Raw genomic sequence first — 14024 nt, 5'->3', positions numbered from 1 at the left:
GGAAATACTGACATTTTCATTGATATGAGATGAATGCGGACAGCCGTGTTTGTATCCAGCTGTGCTGCATTTCACGATTTCTAAATTAAAAAAAAACATAAATAAATAAATAATAAAACACCCAAAGGATTTTTACTATCCAGAGAATTAAAATTGGATGAAAGGCCTTAAATTAGTCTATCCCATGAGACACTGCAACACTCTAAGGAGAAAACACACAAAAACAGGTGGACCACTAAACTCATACATATTTTGAAATCATTACGTGTGATAGATACGTAGGCTGTAAATGAAAATACTGAATGAGGAACCCTACAGTGTATGTAAAAGAATGGCTGTTTAGCACAGTAATCAGACTGAAGCAGTTACTTGATTGCAATTTTATTAACTGTAATTTTAAGAAATAATAAGTTGAGTAATATATTAGTATTATAACTTTTAATAATAAGATTAAATGAGTAACGGTGATTAAAAATTGACCTCATACTCTGGTTAACAATAAAAGGCATCATTTACAGCCTTTTAACATTTTATTTAAATAAATGAGAAAATAGCAGGTAGATTAACCAGTACTGAAAATTATCACTAACAGCTGGCCCAAGCACTAATTTTCATATGCAGGTAACCTTTCAATTTTTTAGATGATAGTTCATTTCTGCTTTGATTTCCATGAATTTACATTTTGCCATGTAAGGTCCTGTGTGTTCTGAATCTTCATCCTATTGTTCCATCCAGGAACAGACTCAGACTGTGACTTCCATCATGTAAATTGCCAGTTTGCACCTGTGTCCTTCCACAGTCATGGAGTCTATATTGAGGGGCACATATTAAAAGATAAGACTCTCCTTTCAGAACAAACAGAATGAGTTGCATAACATATGAGTTCACAGTCCACACTGTTGTTGCTCCAAAACAATTGAATAGTTAAAATGTTACAAAGTTGACCAATTTAGATATTTATACCTTACATTTTATACCGCAGTCCCAAACTCTTTATGATGAGTCTCTTACATCTGTTACTAATACACAATATTTTTTCTCTATTCCTTTCAGCCCCCTTTCGTCCTCCAGACAGAGACAATATAGTCCGCTTTGATACTTTTGGAGACAGCCTGGGTCGTTACAACATTTTTCACTATCACAAAGACGGGGAACGCTATGTCTACCGTAAAGTCGGCTACTGGGCTCAAAGCCTGAGCCTGAACCACAGCCTGATTCCCTGGCCTGGTGATGTTGTGCCCACCTCCCAGTGTAGTGACCCCTGCAGGAAGAATGAGGTGAAGAGTATGCAGCCGGGAGATGTGTGCTGCTGGATCTGTATCCCCTGTCAGCCCTACCAGTACTTGCATGATGAGTTTACCTGTGCTGACTGTAGTTTTGGACAGTGGCCCCTGGCCAACCTGACAGGCTGTTATGATCTGCCTGAGGAGTACATCCGCTGGGAAGATGCTTGGGCCATTGGCCCTGTCACCATTGCATGTCTAGGGATCATGTGTACACTCTTTGTTATTGGCCTCTTCCTTAAACACAATGAGACACCAGTAGTGAAGGCTAGTGGACGTGAGCTCTCCTACATTCTTCTGCTTGGAGTGCTGATGTGCTATTGCATGACATTCATCTACATCGCCAAACCTTCCACAGCTGTGTGCACGCTACGCCGGCTAGGCTTAGGCACCTCTTTTGCCGTTTGCTACTCAGCCCTCTTAACCAAGACCAATCGCATTGCTCGGATCTTCAGTGGAGTGAAGGATGGAGCCCAGAGGCCTCGTTTTATCAGCCCAGCTTCCCAGGTTGCCATCTGTGGTGCTCTGATCTCTTGCCAGCTGGTAGTGGTGGTGGTCTGGCTGCTGGTGGAGACCCCAGGGGTGAGGAAGGAAGTGAACCCAGAGAGGAGAGATGTGGTCACCCTGAAGTGTAACAGCAAGGACTCCAGCATGCTCATGTCTCTCACTTATAACTGCATCCTCATTATCCTCTGCACAGTCTACGCCTTCAAAACCCGCAAATGCCCCGAGAACTTCAATGAGGCCAAGTTCATCGGCTTTACCATGTACACCACCTGCATCATCTGGCTGGCTTTCCAGCCCATTTTCTATGTTACTGCCAGTGACTACAGGGTGAGTTAACTGAGCTTATACCTGCTCCTCGAGCAGGCACACACAGCTCTTTTAATGGAAGTTGGGGAATGCACAGACTTCTTACTATCACTGACTGTTAATTAATTCTTCTCTAAATCACACACACGGGATGATAATCATTTGCAATAAATTATTTATTCAGATGGCTTTAGATTTCTATAGTCTGACCAGAATACATTCTTGTAGATAATGATAATTTTTTCTGGGCTTGAATTTGAATTTTATATGCAATGCCAGTTAATATCGATTCAGTTGTCAGCAATATCTGCATCGCCTGTGGCTCCCAACAATATGTATTCTTTATTACAGTTGCTTCAATTTTTTATGATTATCAGCACACTTTCACTACCTTATTTTACCTCTAATCTTTAAATAATAATGTGGGGAGTGAGAGCAACCCATTAATGAGACTATGCACCTCATGTAAAACTTTAACAGAACTTCAAAGATATAAGTCTTTTCCCTCTCTGGGGAAAATGTGCTGTGCGCTACGGTTTTGGTTACATTGTTTTCACTCTCTTTTTTATACACTACTTATGATTAAATGAAATAACTGGCAGGCAGACAGCCAGCCAGACATCTGCTGAATAGGATCATACACTGAACTGATAGAATTTCAGAGAAAAGGTGGTCTGAGTTGTGTGGGTTCATCCCACTGGGATCTGAACAATGTGCAATGAGACAGAGGCAGAAGGGAGAAAGACAGCGGAACCTCCTGACACAGCTGCCTCTACAGAAACATGGCGAAGACAGGCTAGACCATGAGGGCTGCTAGGGAACTGAAAGTCCCTGTGAGTCCCTGTGCGTAGCTGTGTGGAATGGAGTGTGAAAGACTGGGCTGCTGAGTCCCAGCTGTGCTTTCTGTCTTGGGACTGTAGTGAGGCTCAGAGGAACCCTTCCTCCAGGCCCTGTAGGCAACACAATTCGCAGCCTGAACAGACTCATCAGATAGACGCAAATCTCCCCTTTAACCGATGAATAATTACTGAAGCAACTGAGTTGGCACAGTGTCTCTAGTTTTTCACAGGCAGGGACACATTACCAGCGTTCTCCTTGCTTTACACTTCTTCTCAAATTGTTGTCACAGCCTGATGCAAACCTCCAGCTGAATAACAAATACAGATCTGTACTAGGCAGTCATGAAATGTTAAACTAAGCTAAATACAATCTACTGAGCCGTGAATAACACATTTGATTACCAAATGAAATATTTAAGACGCTCTCCACACCGCTGGGGGAAGAGGGCTCCTCTCTTATGCCAGTGCTGGTCATCTCAGCAGCAAATGCAAGCTAATTAAATAGCTACTACTGTTAAAATTCAAAGTGCTTCTATGAAATCACCGAAGGCTACAGAAACTACTACTGCTTGTGAAGTCTATCAAGAAGTGTGTTTAGACAGATATTTCCTAAATTTGATTTCCTTCAGCTTCAAACTCCATCAGTTCGCTTCCACTTATCCCTTTCAGGGTCACGGGGGGCGCTGCAGCCTATCCCAGCTGTCTTAGGGCGAGAGGCAGGGTACACCTGCCTTCAGCTAAAATTAGTGTAACACCACTAAATATATAGTAACCATATAGATATATAGGTAGACACAATCAGACTAAGCAAGAGGTGAACCACAAATTCCTTGAAAACCAAATGCATAGCAAGTAACTGTTCACTGTCTAAAGTTTAAAGTTCAGCAGTTTGAAAAACAAACAAAAAAACCCTGTCTCGACATCTAAATATCGAATAAATCTTAAACTGATCTTTAAATTACTTGTGACTTTAGCAAATTCGGCATCCATGCCAGACTTGGAAGACTCCAGTAAAGCTTTTCAATAAACGCACAGTAAAACCTGCAATAAAAAGGAGGAATTTCATCTCTCATCTCAGAGGGTCTCTGTAGGGATTAAGTTAGCTGAACACAGACACAGAGACAATGCTGTATTTGTGCAACAAAAACAGCACCATCAAAGGTCAATACAGCGAAAAACAAGGTTGAAGAGAGACTGTAGCAGCCATGCTCTATATCCACACTCCAGAATATAACACATCTGGGGAAATATAAGGGGAAAAGCAGATTCCTTGTCCTCTTCTTCCTTGTGCTCTTTCACTGCAACATATTGTGAATTATTAAAACCACTTAACAGGTTATTTCTATGCAGTATTGTCCATAGTGTTATTCAAAACCAAAAGTATTTAGCCTTTGTCCGCGTTGGGATTGGTGAGATTATTATTTTTAAACAGCCGCCATGCATCCGTACATTACACTTACTCCATGCTTTCAAAACTACAGCTTAGCTATATAGTGAAAAAATGGGAATCTGAGGCTTTGTGAATTTACATTACAACACAGCACCTGAGCCTGTCAGTGTGCACTGTATTTCAAAGACGGTGTGAGGTGAATCTTAATGTTGAATTCACTGCAGATGGCAACTTAGAAAACTCGATGCAACTAAAGGTCAGTTTAGTGATATAGCTGTTTCACACTACATGGTACATGACCACACATAGTGATAACCACTATGTTTCCAAAGTGAGAAATACAGTATACATATCAATAATGTCCTGTAGATATTTTTCTTGATTAGTCATAAAATCTATATTCAAGTCATGAATTTACAGAGAGAGTAAGAAACCGACGCAGTAATTAAACAATATTCCTTCAAAATAAACCAGGTAAACTGACGCTGTGCCAGTTACATCTCTGTCTCAACTCGCATAGCTTTTTCTGTGGAGCTGTCAGTGCACAGAATCACACTTGGTACCCACAATATTTTAATACCGACATTAGCATTCAGGTTGATGACAGACACCTGCTGCGTCTTGCGAAAAAGAAATGCACCTGCCATGTTGCTGTGTTATATCTTCTCACTGAAAAAAACTAAAAAGACGACTGTGAAAGCGTTGGAAAGCAAGAAGCAGACTGAGGATGCATAGCAAGATGTGGGCAGGGTGAGCCGAAAAGGAGCGAGGGTTACACAGTTGATTGACAAGCAAATAAACAGATCGCTTAACACCTCTAGTTAGAAATCCCAGCTGATAAACAATCCCCTTCCTCCTCTGTAGCACCTGGCTTTGATTCTGAATTATGAAAGACGTACTTATCATTTCTTTTCTGACTTCAGGGGGTTTTTTTTTGTTCAGAATGAATACTCTTGAGCTGCAAAAATGGTCCTCCATATACAGAGTTAGCAACTTTTGTGCATTTTCAACCACAAGTGTGAAATTAAGAGTAGCACTTATGAGGTATACGGGAATTCCCTCAATGCTTGGCAATCTAGAAATGTGACTTTACTTTTCTCTTACTGTACATATTTTTGTACCTCTGAAACACAACAGTTTGGAGTTTTACCTTTTGTTTCCTCCTCCAGGTACAGACCACTACCATGTGTATCTCGGTCAGTCTCAGTGGGTCGGTGGTACTGGGTTGCCTCTTTGCTCCCAAGATCCACATCATCCTGTTCCAGCCACAGAAGAATGTCAGTACACTCAGGGTGAACACCACCCGCTTCAGTGTAAACACTGGCCCCGGCTCCAGTTTTTCTCAAGGTACCACCCAAGATACAGCAAAACTCGTGAAACTGAAACAAATATTAAATAATAATAATACAATTGATATTATTATGAAAATATTGCTACATGCTTTATCACTGTGTCACACTTGTCTGTCATACTTCTGACACTGGGAGTTATACATAACCTTTTTTTTTTTGTCTTTTTTAAGTCATACATAATAAAAATTTTTTTAAAAAACCAAACAAAACCTTTTAAAATACCAAAAATGGCCCCATACAAGAAAATCGCTGATGGTGCAGATCTGGTGTAGCCAAAAATAAATTAATAAGTTTAATAAGTAAATAAAAAATCCAAGTCTGTTTATTTAAACATTTCGATAAGATATGAACAGAATGTGTAATTGCAGGAGCGCTGTGTTATTATGATAATTAAGTGAAAATACAATGCTTCAATATACATATCATAAGTAGAAAAAACCAAGCTGCATTGCACTCCACATCATCCATGAGTTAATTATCATGCTTCAAAGGGGCATCTGGGACCCAGGTGCCCCTTTGGGTTGTTACATAGTACAGTAATTTTGGCTTATATCACAAACTGTAACTACACCGCTGACATTACACAAAATATCCTATTTTTTATGTTTTGCAGCAACGGCCTCCAATGTTGTTCCAACAGTGTGTAATGGACGAGAGGTGGTGGACTCCACAACATCCTCTTTGTGAAGATCAGCTGAGTTATATTTTATTTTATTTTTCGCCAAGCATTGTAAACAAAGTTATATAATCACTAGTCCTGAGTCAGGTGTCTCAGATATCGAAGAGGTCACACAGATGATCGTCCTGACTTTGTTGTCCTCAAAGTGCTGTGAGTACAATGTCCCGATTATTTTCTTTTGTTCTTTTACTCGTAGCATATTTTAAATGAGATGCCAATAAAGTCGCATATAGCCCTTGTTTTTGAGGATTTTACTTGCAACAATGGAGTAAATTATAGTAAATCTGTTAAATGTAATATATACAAGACGTTTTTAATGTAGATTCTGGTGAACCAGTTTGTGCTTTCTTGTAATTTATGTAAATAAAATGTGTTTTTTATTAAAACTGAAATGATTTAAAGTCTGTTCCTTTGCACATCATATTGAGATTCATATTGTAGAGGGTAACATATGCAAAAATACATTGCCAATAATCTAAAAATACGAAATAAACCTTCAATTTTCAGTAGCCAAATCAGTAAAATATACTGTAAATCTGCTGTCATGTTATGTTATAACATGAAATTTTCACCCTTGGCAAGTGCAGGATTCATCTAAATGCAAAACAGAGTACACATATGCAGTGTTTTTGCACTGTGCCTCTCATTTCCCCTAACTCCAGTAATTTATTCACAGGACTATGCAAAGCACTGATGTGACCAGAAGAACATTTTGGGACTCAGTGTCTTATTTATCTTTACACTTGGACAAAAGAAGCGACCCAGTAATGAATACAAAAGTTAACTTTCACAACTCTTTAAAATAATAGTGTGCAAATCAAACCTCCATCAGCTGGGATCTGAAATCTATGCTGCCCAAATTTTAACAGCTTAAATCTACACCATCTGCCTAGACCAAACAGCCACTGAAATGAGAATTACCTGCACAAATATCATCTGTTGACATGGGATAAAATTCACCAAAGCTGTCCTGGACCCGGCCCATACAGTATCAACGATTTAACACTGCCATCTTGTGTCCACATTTTTTTTTTCATTTGTCTTAATTTGACCAACATGCACGCAGCTTTGGGGTTTATCCAAATATAGAACATTTCCATATGAAGGAAGTCAATGAATAATTGCAGTTCTGCTTCAGTAGATCTGCTCACTGGACATCATCAAATTGCTGTTTTTACGTGGGACAGGCCAAACATGCTGTTCCTTACTGTGACAGACAGGCTCGCAATATATCAAGCACATTATCAAGACACAATTTTGTGGGGGTAATTAATTTTCGGTATTGCCTGATTGTGCAATACAGTTGATTGCAGCAATCCTGTTAAACTCTTGAACTGATGTTCTCACCCTCATGAGGAAAACCACCACTGTAGCCTACATGTAGCTCATTCATTTTAGTTCATCATGTTAGGCAGCTTTTAAACAGTCTTTCTGGATCTTTATTAAGTTAAATTACAACTAAACTGCTTAAGAGACAAAGATTGTCCAATATGTTTGTCTAACCCTTGGGCAACACAAAGGTCACATGGTACCCTGCTGTCTCAACAATCCCTTTATTAGGTTGCTAGAAATAAACATGTATACATGGCACAGGCATGTATGTCCACACAACAAATTTCCCAAGTGTGGGACTAATAAAGGTTATCTTATCTTATCTTATATTATGCATGCGATTAACTTATTATAGCAGTTGAAAAGTGGCTGATGAGTGTAAACTGTACGTTAATGAATTGTCACACACCACCACCACCAATTTTTTTTCTCTGCAACCTATTCACTCCATAATTTTAGCATAAAATATGTATATAAGTAAAAGAAAAATCCTGCAATAATTTTTTTATCGAGTTGCAGTAAGTGTAACGTGTTCAATCTCACACATTTAATGTCAAAATATACTGAACTGGAAACATCAGGAAATTAATATTTTTGCTTAGCAACACTGTTTGCTAGGGTTTTTTTTTTTTTTAAGTTAAGGGAGCTGTGAAAATGATATTATATAGCAATTTGCTACAACATAAAATTCTATGAATATAAAAATATTTAAGCTAATATATAAAATATATTTTCCATGAAAATTCGAAAAAGAAACGCACAGTTGTGAAGCTCCTACTGTTGTTAATCGTGGACCGGATGAAGGGAAAGCAACGTGATTAAACCTTTGAGAAAGTACCTCTGTTATATTATATAGCTATAGGTAGGGCACAGATAGTCACAGAATTTAAAAGACCAGTTCATTTTGGCCTTGGTCCTCGCTTAATCCACCTGTGAAAGGCACAAACGAGCCTCAGCTAGCTAGGTGGCGGTATAGCCGTTTGTTCGCTCTGTTGACTCCAGCAGCAGAGGAGGAGGGCACAACTCAGCTCCAGCACTTCCGTGATTGTAAACTTACAGAAAATTATAGACACTCACTTACAGCCGGTGTTCTGCTTAGGTGACGAGGAACATCTTTGAGTCTGCTGTTAGCATCATTTATCGTTACAAGGTGAGTCCCGTACACAGGGAAATTCTTGTTGTTTTTATGATAAATAACAAGGGGCGGAACTGGTCCAGTGTCTGCGCTGCTTCAAAACATATCAAAACTACTGTCGCAGTGTCGGGTGTTGTTTTTACTAATGGCAGATAGTCTGTAATTATCGGTAACGGATGTGTGGGGAGTACTTCGGCTTGTTCTGATGAACAGTCAGAGATGGTTGTATGAGCAGTGCAGGCATGCCTGAACTTGTCCAGTCATGATGTCCAGAGACCAAAGTGATAAGTTTGTGTACAGGCCTTTCAGTTAGGACCATGGCACCAAAGAGACGAGCTGCTTCTGCTGCCAAGGCTGGTGGAAAGAAGGTCAAACAAGAGCCTGAAACACCAAAAGCCAAAGATGCCTTTACCTCTGCAAAGGAAGCCCTGCTGGCTGCAGGGCCACAAGTAAAAAGCAACAAGAAGGTGGATGAACATTGTTCATTGTCATCCTGTGGAGAGGTAGGACATGTGAAGTAGAGCTTGTTAGTGCAGGAGCAGAAAGCTGATTTTGATAAATGTTCTCTAATGTCTTCACCAGGTGTATGAGGATTATGACTGCATGCTCAATCAGACAAATATCGGACATAACAACAATAAGTTTTATGTCATCCAAGTTGTTAAAGCAAACAACAAGTACTATTCATGGAACAGATGGGGCAGAGTGGTGAGTTTGTTCTACTGTTTTTTTTAAATGCATTTTGTTCTGTTAATTCATGTACCCACCCACACTATGTGTATATATATGTATACATATATATTTATGTATATATGTGTATAGAGAGAGCGTGAGATTCTTTTTCTAAAGGGCTTAGGGGGGAAAAGCAGACATTATTGATTTTTAACCCCTTATTGTTGTGTGTTGACATATTAGCATCACTGTTAGTGCTTCATTTCTAACCTGGTTTCAGGGCGAAGTCGGACAGAGTAAACTTAGTTCGCCCTTTGATAAGGCTGAAAATGCTGTCAAGGACTTTGAGAAGAAGTTTAAGGACAAGACAAAGAACAACTGGAGCGACCGAATGAATTTTGTCTCTCACCCTGGGAAGTACACCTTGATAGAGGTGGATGGAGAGCAAGATGCTGAAATCAAGGTAATTTAAATACCTGTATGATTAGATAAAGGAGCATTGAGTGTGCTTATGAAACCTCAAATTGTTAAAATCACAGTATGAAAAGCAAAGTCTCTAAAAAAAAAAAATAAAAAAATAAAAAAAAAAAATACAAATTCTTCAACTGCGTCTCTAATATTTTAGACTTTTGACACTCTGTATGAGCTTTAGCAGAATCTCCCTGTGCCTTCTCTTGGACATTGCAGGTAGACTGTGTTGATGGCAAGCCAGCCCAGGTTGCAAAGAACGCCCTGTCTTGTACCCTCGATGAAGCTACACAGAGCCTCATTAAGCTCATTTTCAGCAATGACATGTTCAAGGAGGCGATGGAATGTATGAACCTAGGTGGGTGTGTCTCACTTGTAAAAGTTTTCACACGACAGATCCAGTCTGCAAACACTCTTTGTATTTAAAATACCAGTTGTGTAATGTACCTGTGAAGCTGAAATGGGTGCAGACTTTAAAAATACTCGTGTGTATTAAGCCTAACTTGTATTTCTAAGAACTGTAGGAAACAATAAAGAATGCGATGTAAATGATTAAACATTGTTACAAACAAAGGGTAAATTCTACATCTGCATATCTTCCCTCATCTCAGCATTTTGGACATATATGATCAATGTTCTGGGCTTTGCTAGCTGCAGAAAGCTAGAAAAGGCAAAAATGAAGAGATAAAACAGTAAAAGCAATCCCAGGCTTAAAACTCGATAGGCTTCTCTCTGCACCTTTGTCCTCTTTGTGCATCCGTACATGTTTCATAGCTCTAAAAGTAAGTGAGTGCTGGCTTCACACATTATTATGCTTAACCCACTGCACCTCCATAACTTGTTTCCTGTGAAGACTTAATAGTAACAATCTGATTTGGTCTGAAAGGTTGCGTGGTTTACAAGAGTGTCCTGTTTTGACTATACTTTTCTAAACCCTGAAATCAAAGTCAAAAGAAGGATCAATTGTGTAGCTTCCTCTATGAGCACACTAATCATCTGAAAACAACCTAACCTTACATTTTTGTTTCTCATTTGGAAACCTTTTAAATTGCACTAAAAACACTCTTTGACAAGTGTTTTTAGTGCAATCCTGGGTACAAAAATTATGAAAACATGCAATGATCTGCTTGAGAATTGTGTTTTTTGTATGTGGTTATTACGCAGACATCAAAAAGATGCCTTTGGGCAAGCTCAGCAAGGTCCAGATTGCAAAAGGCTTTGAGGTTTTGGAGGAGATTGAAGCTGCTATGAATCAAAAAAGTGGAAAAGGACGTCTAGAAGAGCTTTCCTCAAAATTCTACACCACAATCCCACATAACTTTGGCAGGAACAGACCGCCTACTATTAATGACAAAGAGATTGTGGAGAAGAAAAAAGAGATGCTCTTGGTAAGATTTTCTGGTTCATAAATTAGGAGAAGCTTTGTCTCGCTGTGCTGTGTTCTCATTCCTAAAGTCTGTTCCCTGTTGTGTGTTTTTTACAGGTGTTGGCTGACATTGAGCTTGCCCAGACTCTGAAGTCAGAGACTGAGAAGGCTCAAGAAGAGATGATACAGACGGTTCCTCACCCTATAGACCAAGACTACAATTCTCTCAAATGCAAGCTGACTCTGATGGAAAAGAACACAGAAATGTTCAAGGTACAGTCTCTTACGTGACTAAGTCTTATAAATACAAAGGTTTTGGACTGCTGCTTATCTCAGATCTGCTATTCATGTTGTTTTATACAATAGTAGCAGTTGTGTTATTTCCCTCTTTGTGTTTTCGCATTTGAAGATCATAGAAAATTACCTGAAAGCGACTTCAGGTGACTATTACAAACCAAAAATTCTCAATGTTTGGGAAGTCGATCGAGAGACAGAGGTAGGCACTACAGCCAGTTTTATTAAGTCAAACACAGAAAACGGGCGTCCTCTGACCGAAAGCACATGTTCCGCATTGCAGGGGCAGCGCTTTAATGAGAACGATAATCTGGAGAATCGGCGTCTGCTTTGGCATGGAACGAACATAGCAGTGGTTGCAGCTATCCTGAAGAGTGGTCTGAGGATAATGCCCCATTCGGGAGGCCGTGTCGGTTGTGGTATCTATTTTGCCTCTGAAAACAGCAAGTCTGCATGTTACGGTAAGGCTAGAAGCAAGAAACAAGACAATTTTGGGTCTTTATTGGAGTCATAACATTGTACTTTTCACTTTCTGTCCATTTTCAGTGCGCCCTTCCAAAAATACAGGAGTGATGTTTCTCAGTGAGGTCGCCCTTGGCAAAGAGCATACCATTACCAGAGACAATTGTTCCTTGAGGACGCCTCCGGCCGGGTATGATAGTGTGGTGGCACGAGGCATGGTCGAACCAGGTGCAGTACTTTTTAAGTTTTATACGGTAAAATAATACCTTTTTATAAAGAAATATACAATGTCACAAAGTAAACTATCAGCATATTGAGAGATCTGCGTGCCTTTTGTCCTTGAAATTGTTTGGCAGTTTGGATGAAGTTTAATTTCCACTGGTAACTCATGACAAATTCATTAAAAGAAACTTGCTATTCATGTTATCAGATTATGTCAGTTTCCCCCAAATGAATAAAAATATAAACATTTGAAAATCAGAGTGGCAGTAGCTTTTCTGTGTGCAGCTTACGTGATCTCTCTGTACTCGCTGCCTTACCTCCAGCCCAAAGACATGCATGTTAGGTGAAATGGTGACCCTAAATAGGCTGCAGGTGTTCATGTAAGCACCTTGTGGCCCGTAGTGCACTTTGAATGATCAATTAATCCGGAAAAGTGCAATATGAACGCCACCTCCTGTCAATTTTATTATATCACTTTGTGATTCTTTGATTTCAGATCCGTCCAAGGATATCTTCATCACCCAGGAGGGTAAGAAGGTTGCTGTGCCTCAGGGTAAGCCAATAAAGCAACCCCAGTTTTCTGATAGTCACTTCAGCAACAGTGAATATCTCATCTACAAAGAGAGTCAGTGCCGCCTTCGCTACCTGCTGGAGCTAAACATGTATGGCTAATTCTAACCAAAGAAAAATGAAGGTCCTTTTGTTTGTTTCTTGGTGATGGACTTCCTACAGTCCTTCTGATAAGGCTATGGTCTAATGCAGTGAATGTGGATCTGTTCATTTTAGATGCACTTTTCTGTGCCTTACGCTTATGTTTGTGTAGTTTGCAAGTTTTTATACATACTTTAAAAAATGTAAAGCTAATATACAATGCATGGTGGTCTTTGCACATTTTTGTTTTTGAATTGAATTAGTGGTTTTCAAACTGGAGGGCTGGACTACGATGTGAAAAATGTAAAGTGAAAACTGATTTCAATTCATGTGATTTTGTTTTTTCTTTTTTAAGAAAAAACAGTAATGTTCAAGTTTTTAGTTGTTGAGAAGCAGTGGATGACTTCTTACAGCTAATGAGGTGGAGCCTGCTATTTTGAGAACCATTGAATTACATATTGAACCTCACCTTCTGTTTGACGTCTCAGTTCTGTTTCTATAGGGTTTACATATTTGCATACGCATCATTTTGTCTAAGTGACAACGAAGGACACAGTTCTGTGCTTCAGAAAGAAAGGGTCTTGAATGTGCACTTATATATGCATTTTGAGTAGTGATAAATTAAGTTAAACTGGTGTGGGAAAGAGGCATAAATGGTACCTATACAAAGACATATTTATGAAAATGTAAAATGCAAATTTTTAGGTAACTTTGAAGAACTGTTACAAATGTAAGAAGGTTTCAAGGAGTTTTCTGCTTTGGAAGCCAGTCCCACTATGCCTTATTGGTTTATTCCAAATACAACCACATGGTGTCATTAATGAGAAACTCCATTTTAGATTAAAAAAATGTTTGTAGTAAAGCACTATGACATTACGTGAATATAGAATATACTGAAGTGCTCCTGCAACATCTCTTATTATGAAGGCAATTAGTTAAAATGATGCCATAATGGTAATGCACTGACTGTGATTGTAAACAAGTAATCCATAAATGAAGAATAAATCATCTAAAATGTTTACTGGTTGTTTGGATATCTTCTCTTTCGAATTCATAATGTTTCTCA

At 39.1% G+C, this 14024-nt stretch overlaps 2 protein-coding genes across 3 annotated transcripts in view; both read left to right on the top strand.

Annotated features, from left to right (window-relative positions):
• The window catches only part of grm2a (glutamate receptor, metabotropic 2a), a 36211-nt gene extending 29808 nt beyond the window's left edge, over positions 1–6403 (top strand). Inside the window, exons 4-6 of the mRNA XM_040028702.1 lie at positions 1054–2117; positions 5495–5672; positions 6291–6403. Coding sequence (XP_039884636.1) covers positions 1054–2117; positions 5495–5672; positions 6291–6364 — 1316 coding nt within the window. The 3' untranslated portion in view covers positions 6365–6403. The remainder of the gene's footprint in view (positions 1–1053; positions 2118–5494; positions 5673–6290) is intronic.
• Positions 6404–8425: 2022 nt separating this feature from the next.
• On the top strand, positions 8426–13977 carry parp3 (poly (ADP-ribose) polymerase family, member 3). Of its 2 annotated transcripts, XM_040028703.1 has the most exons (11): positions 8426–8838; positions 9124–9326; positions 9406–9531; positions 9776–9958; positions 10183–10321; positions 11128–11351; positions 11447–11602; positions 11739–11825; positions 11907–12084; positions 12170–12313; positions 12804–13977. In XM_040028703.1, the coding sequence occupies exons 2-11, from the start codon at positions 9141–9143 to the stop codon at positions 12977–12979; spliced, it is 1599 nt and encodes a 532-aa protein (XP_039884637.1). In that variant the 5' UTR covers positions 8426–8838; positions 9124–9140; the 3' UTR covers positions 12980–13977. The 2 variants fall into 2 exon arrangements, with proteins under 2 accessions (XP_039884637.1, XP_039884638.1); XM_040028704.1 differs by lacking the exon at positions 8426–8838 and having other exon boundaries at positions 8855–9326.
• The last annotated feature ends 47 nt before the right edge of the window (positions 13978–14024 follow it).

Source organism: Simochromis diagramma, unplaced genomic scaffold (assembly GCF_900408965.1).
Source record: "Simochromis diagramma unplaced genomic scaffold, fSimDia1.1 OVJJ01000483.1, whole genome shotgun sequence".
Classification (NCBI taxonomy): Eukaryota; Metazoa; Chordata; class Actinopteri; order Cichliformes; family Cichlidae; genus Simochromis; species Simochromis diagramma.
This window is presented reverse-complemented; position numbering and strand designations above follow the sequence as displayed.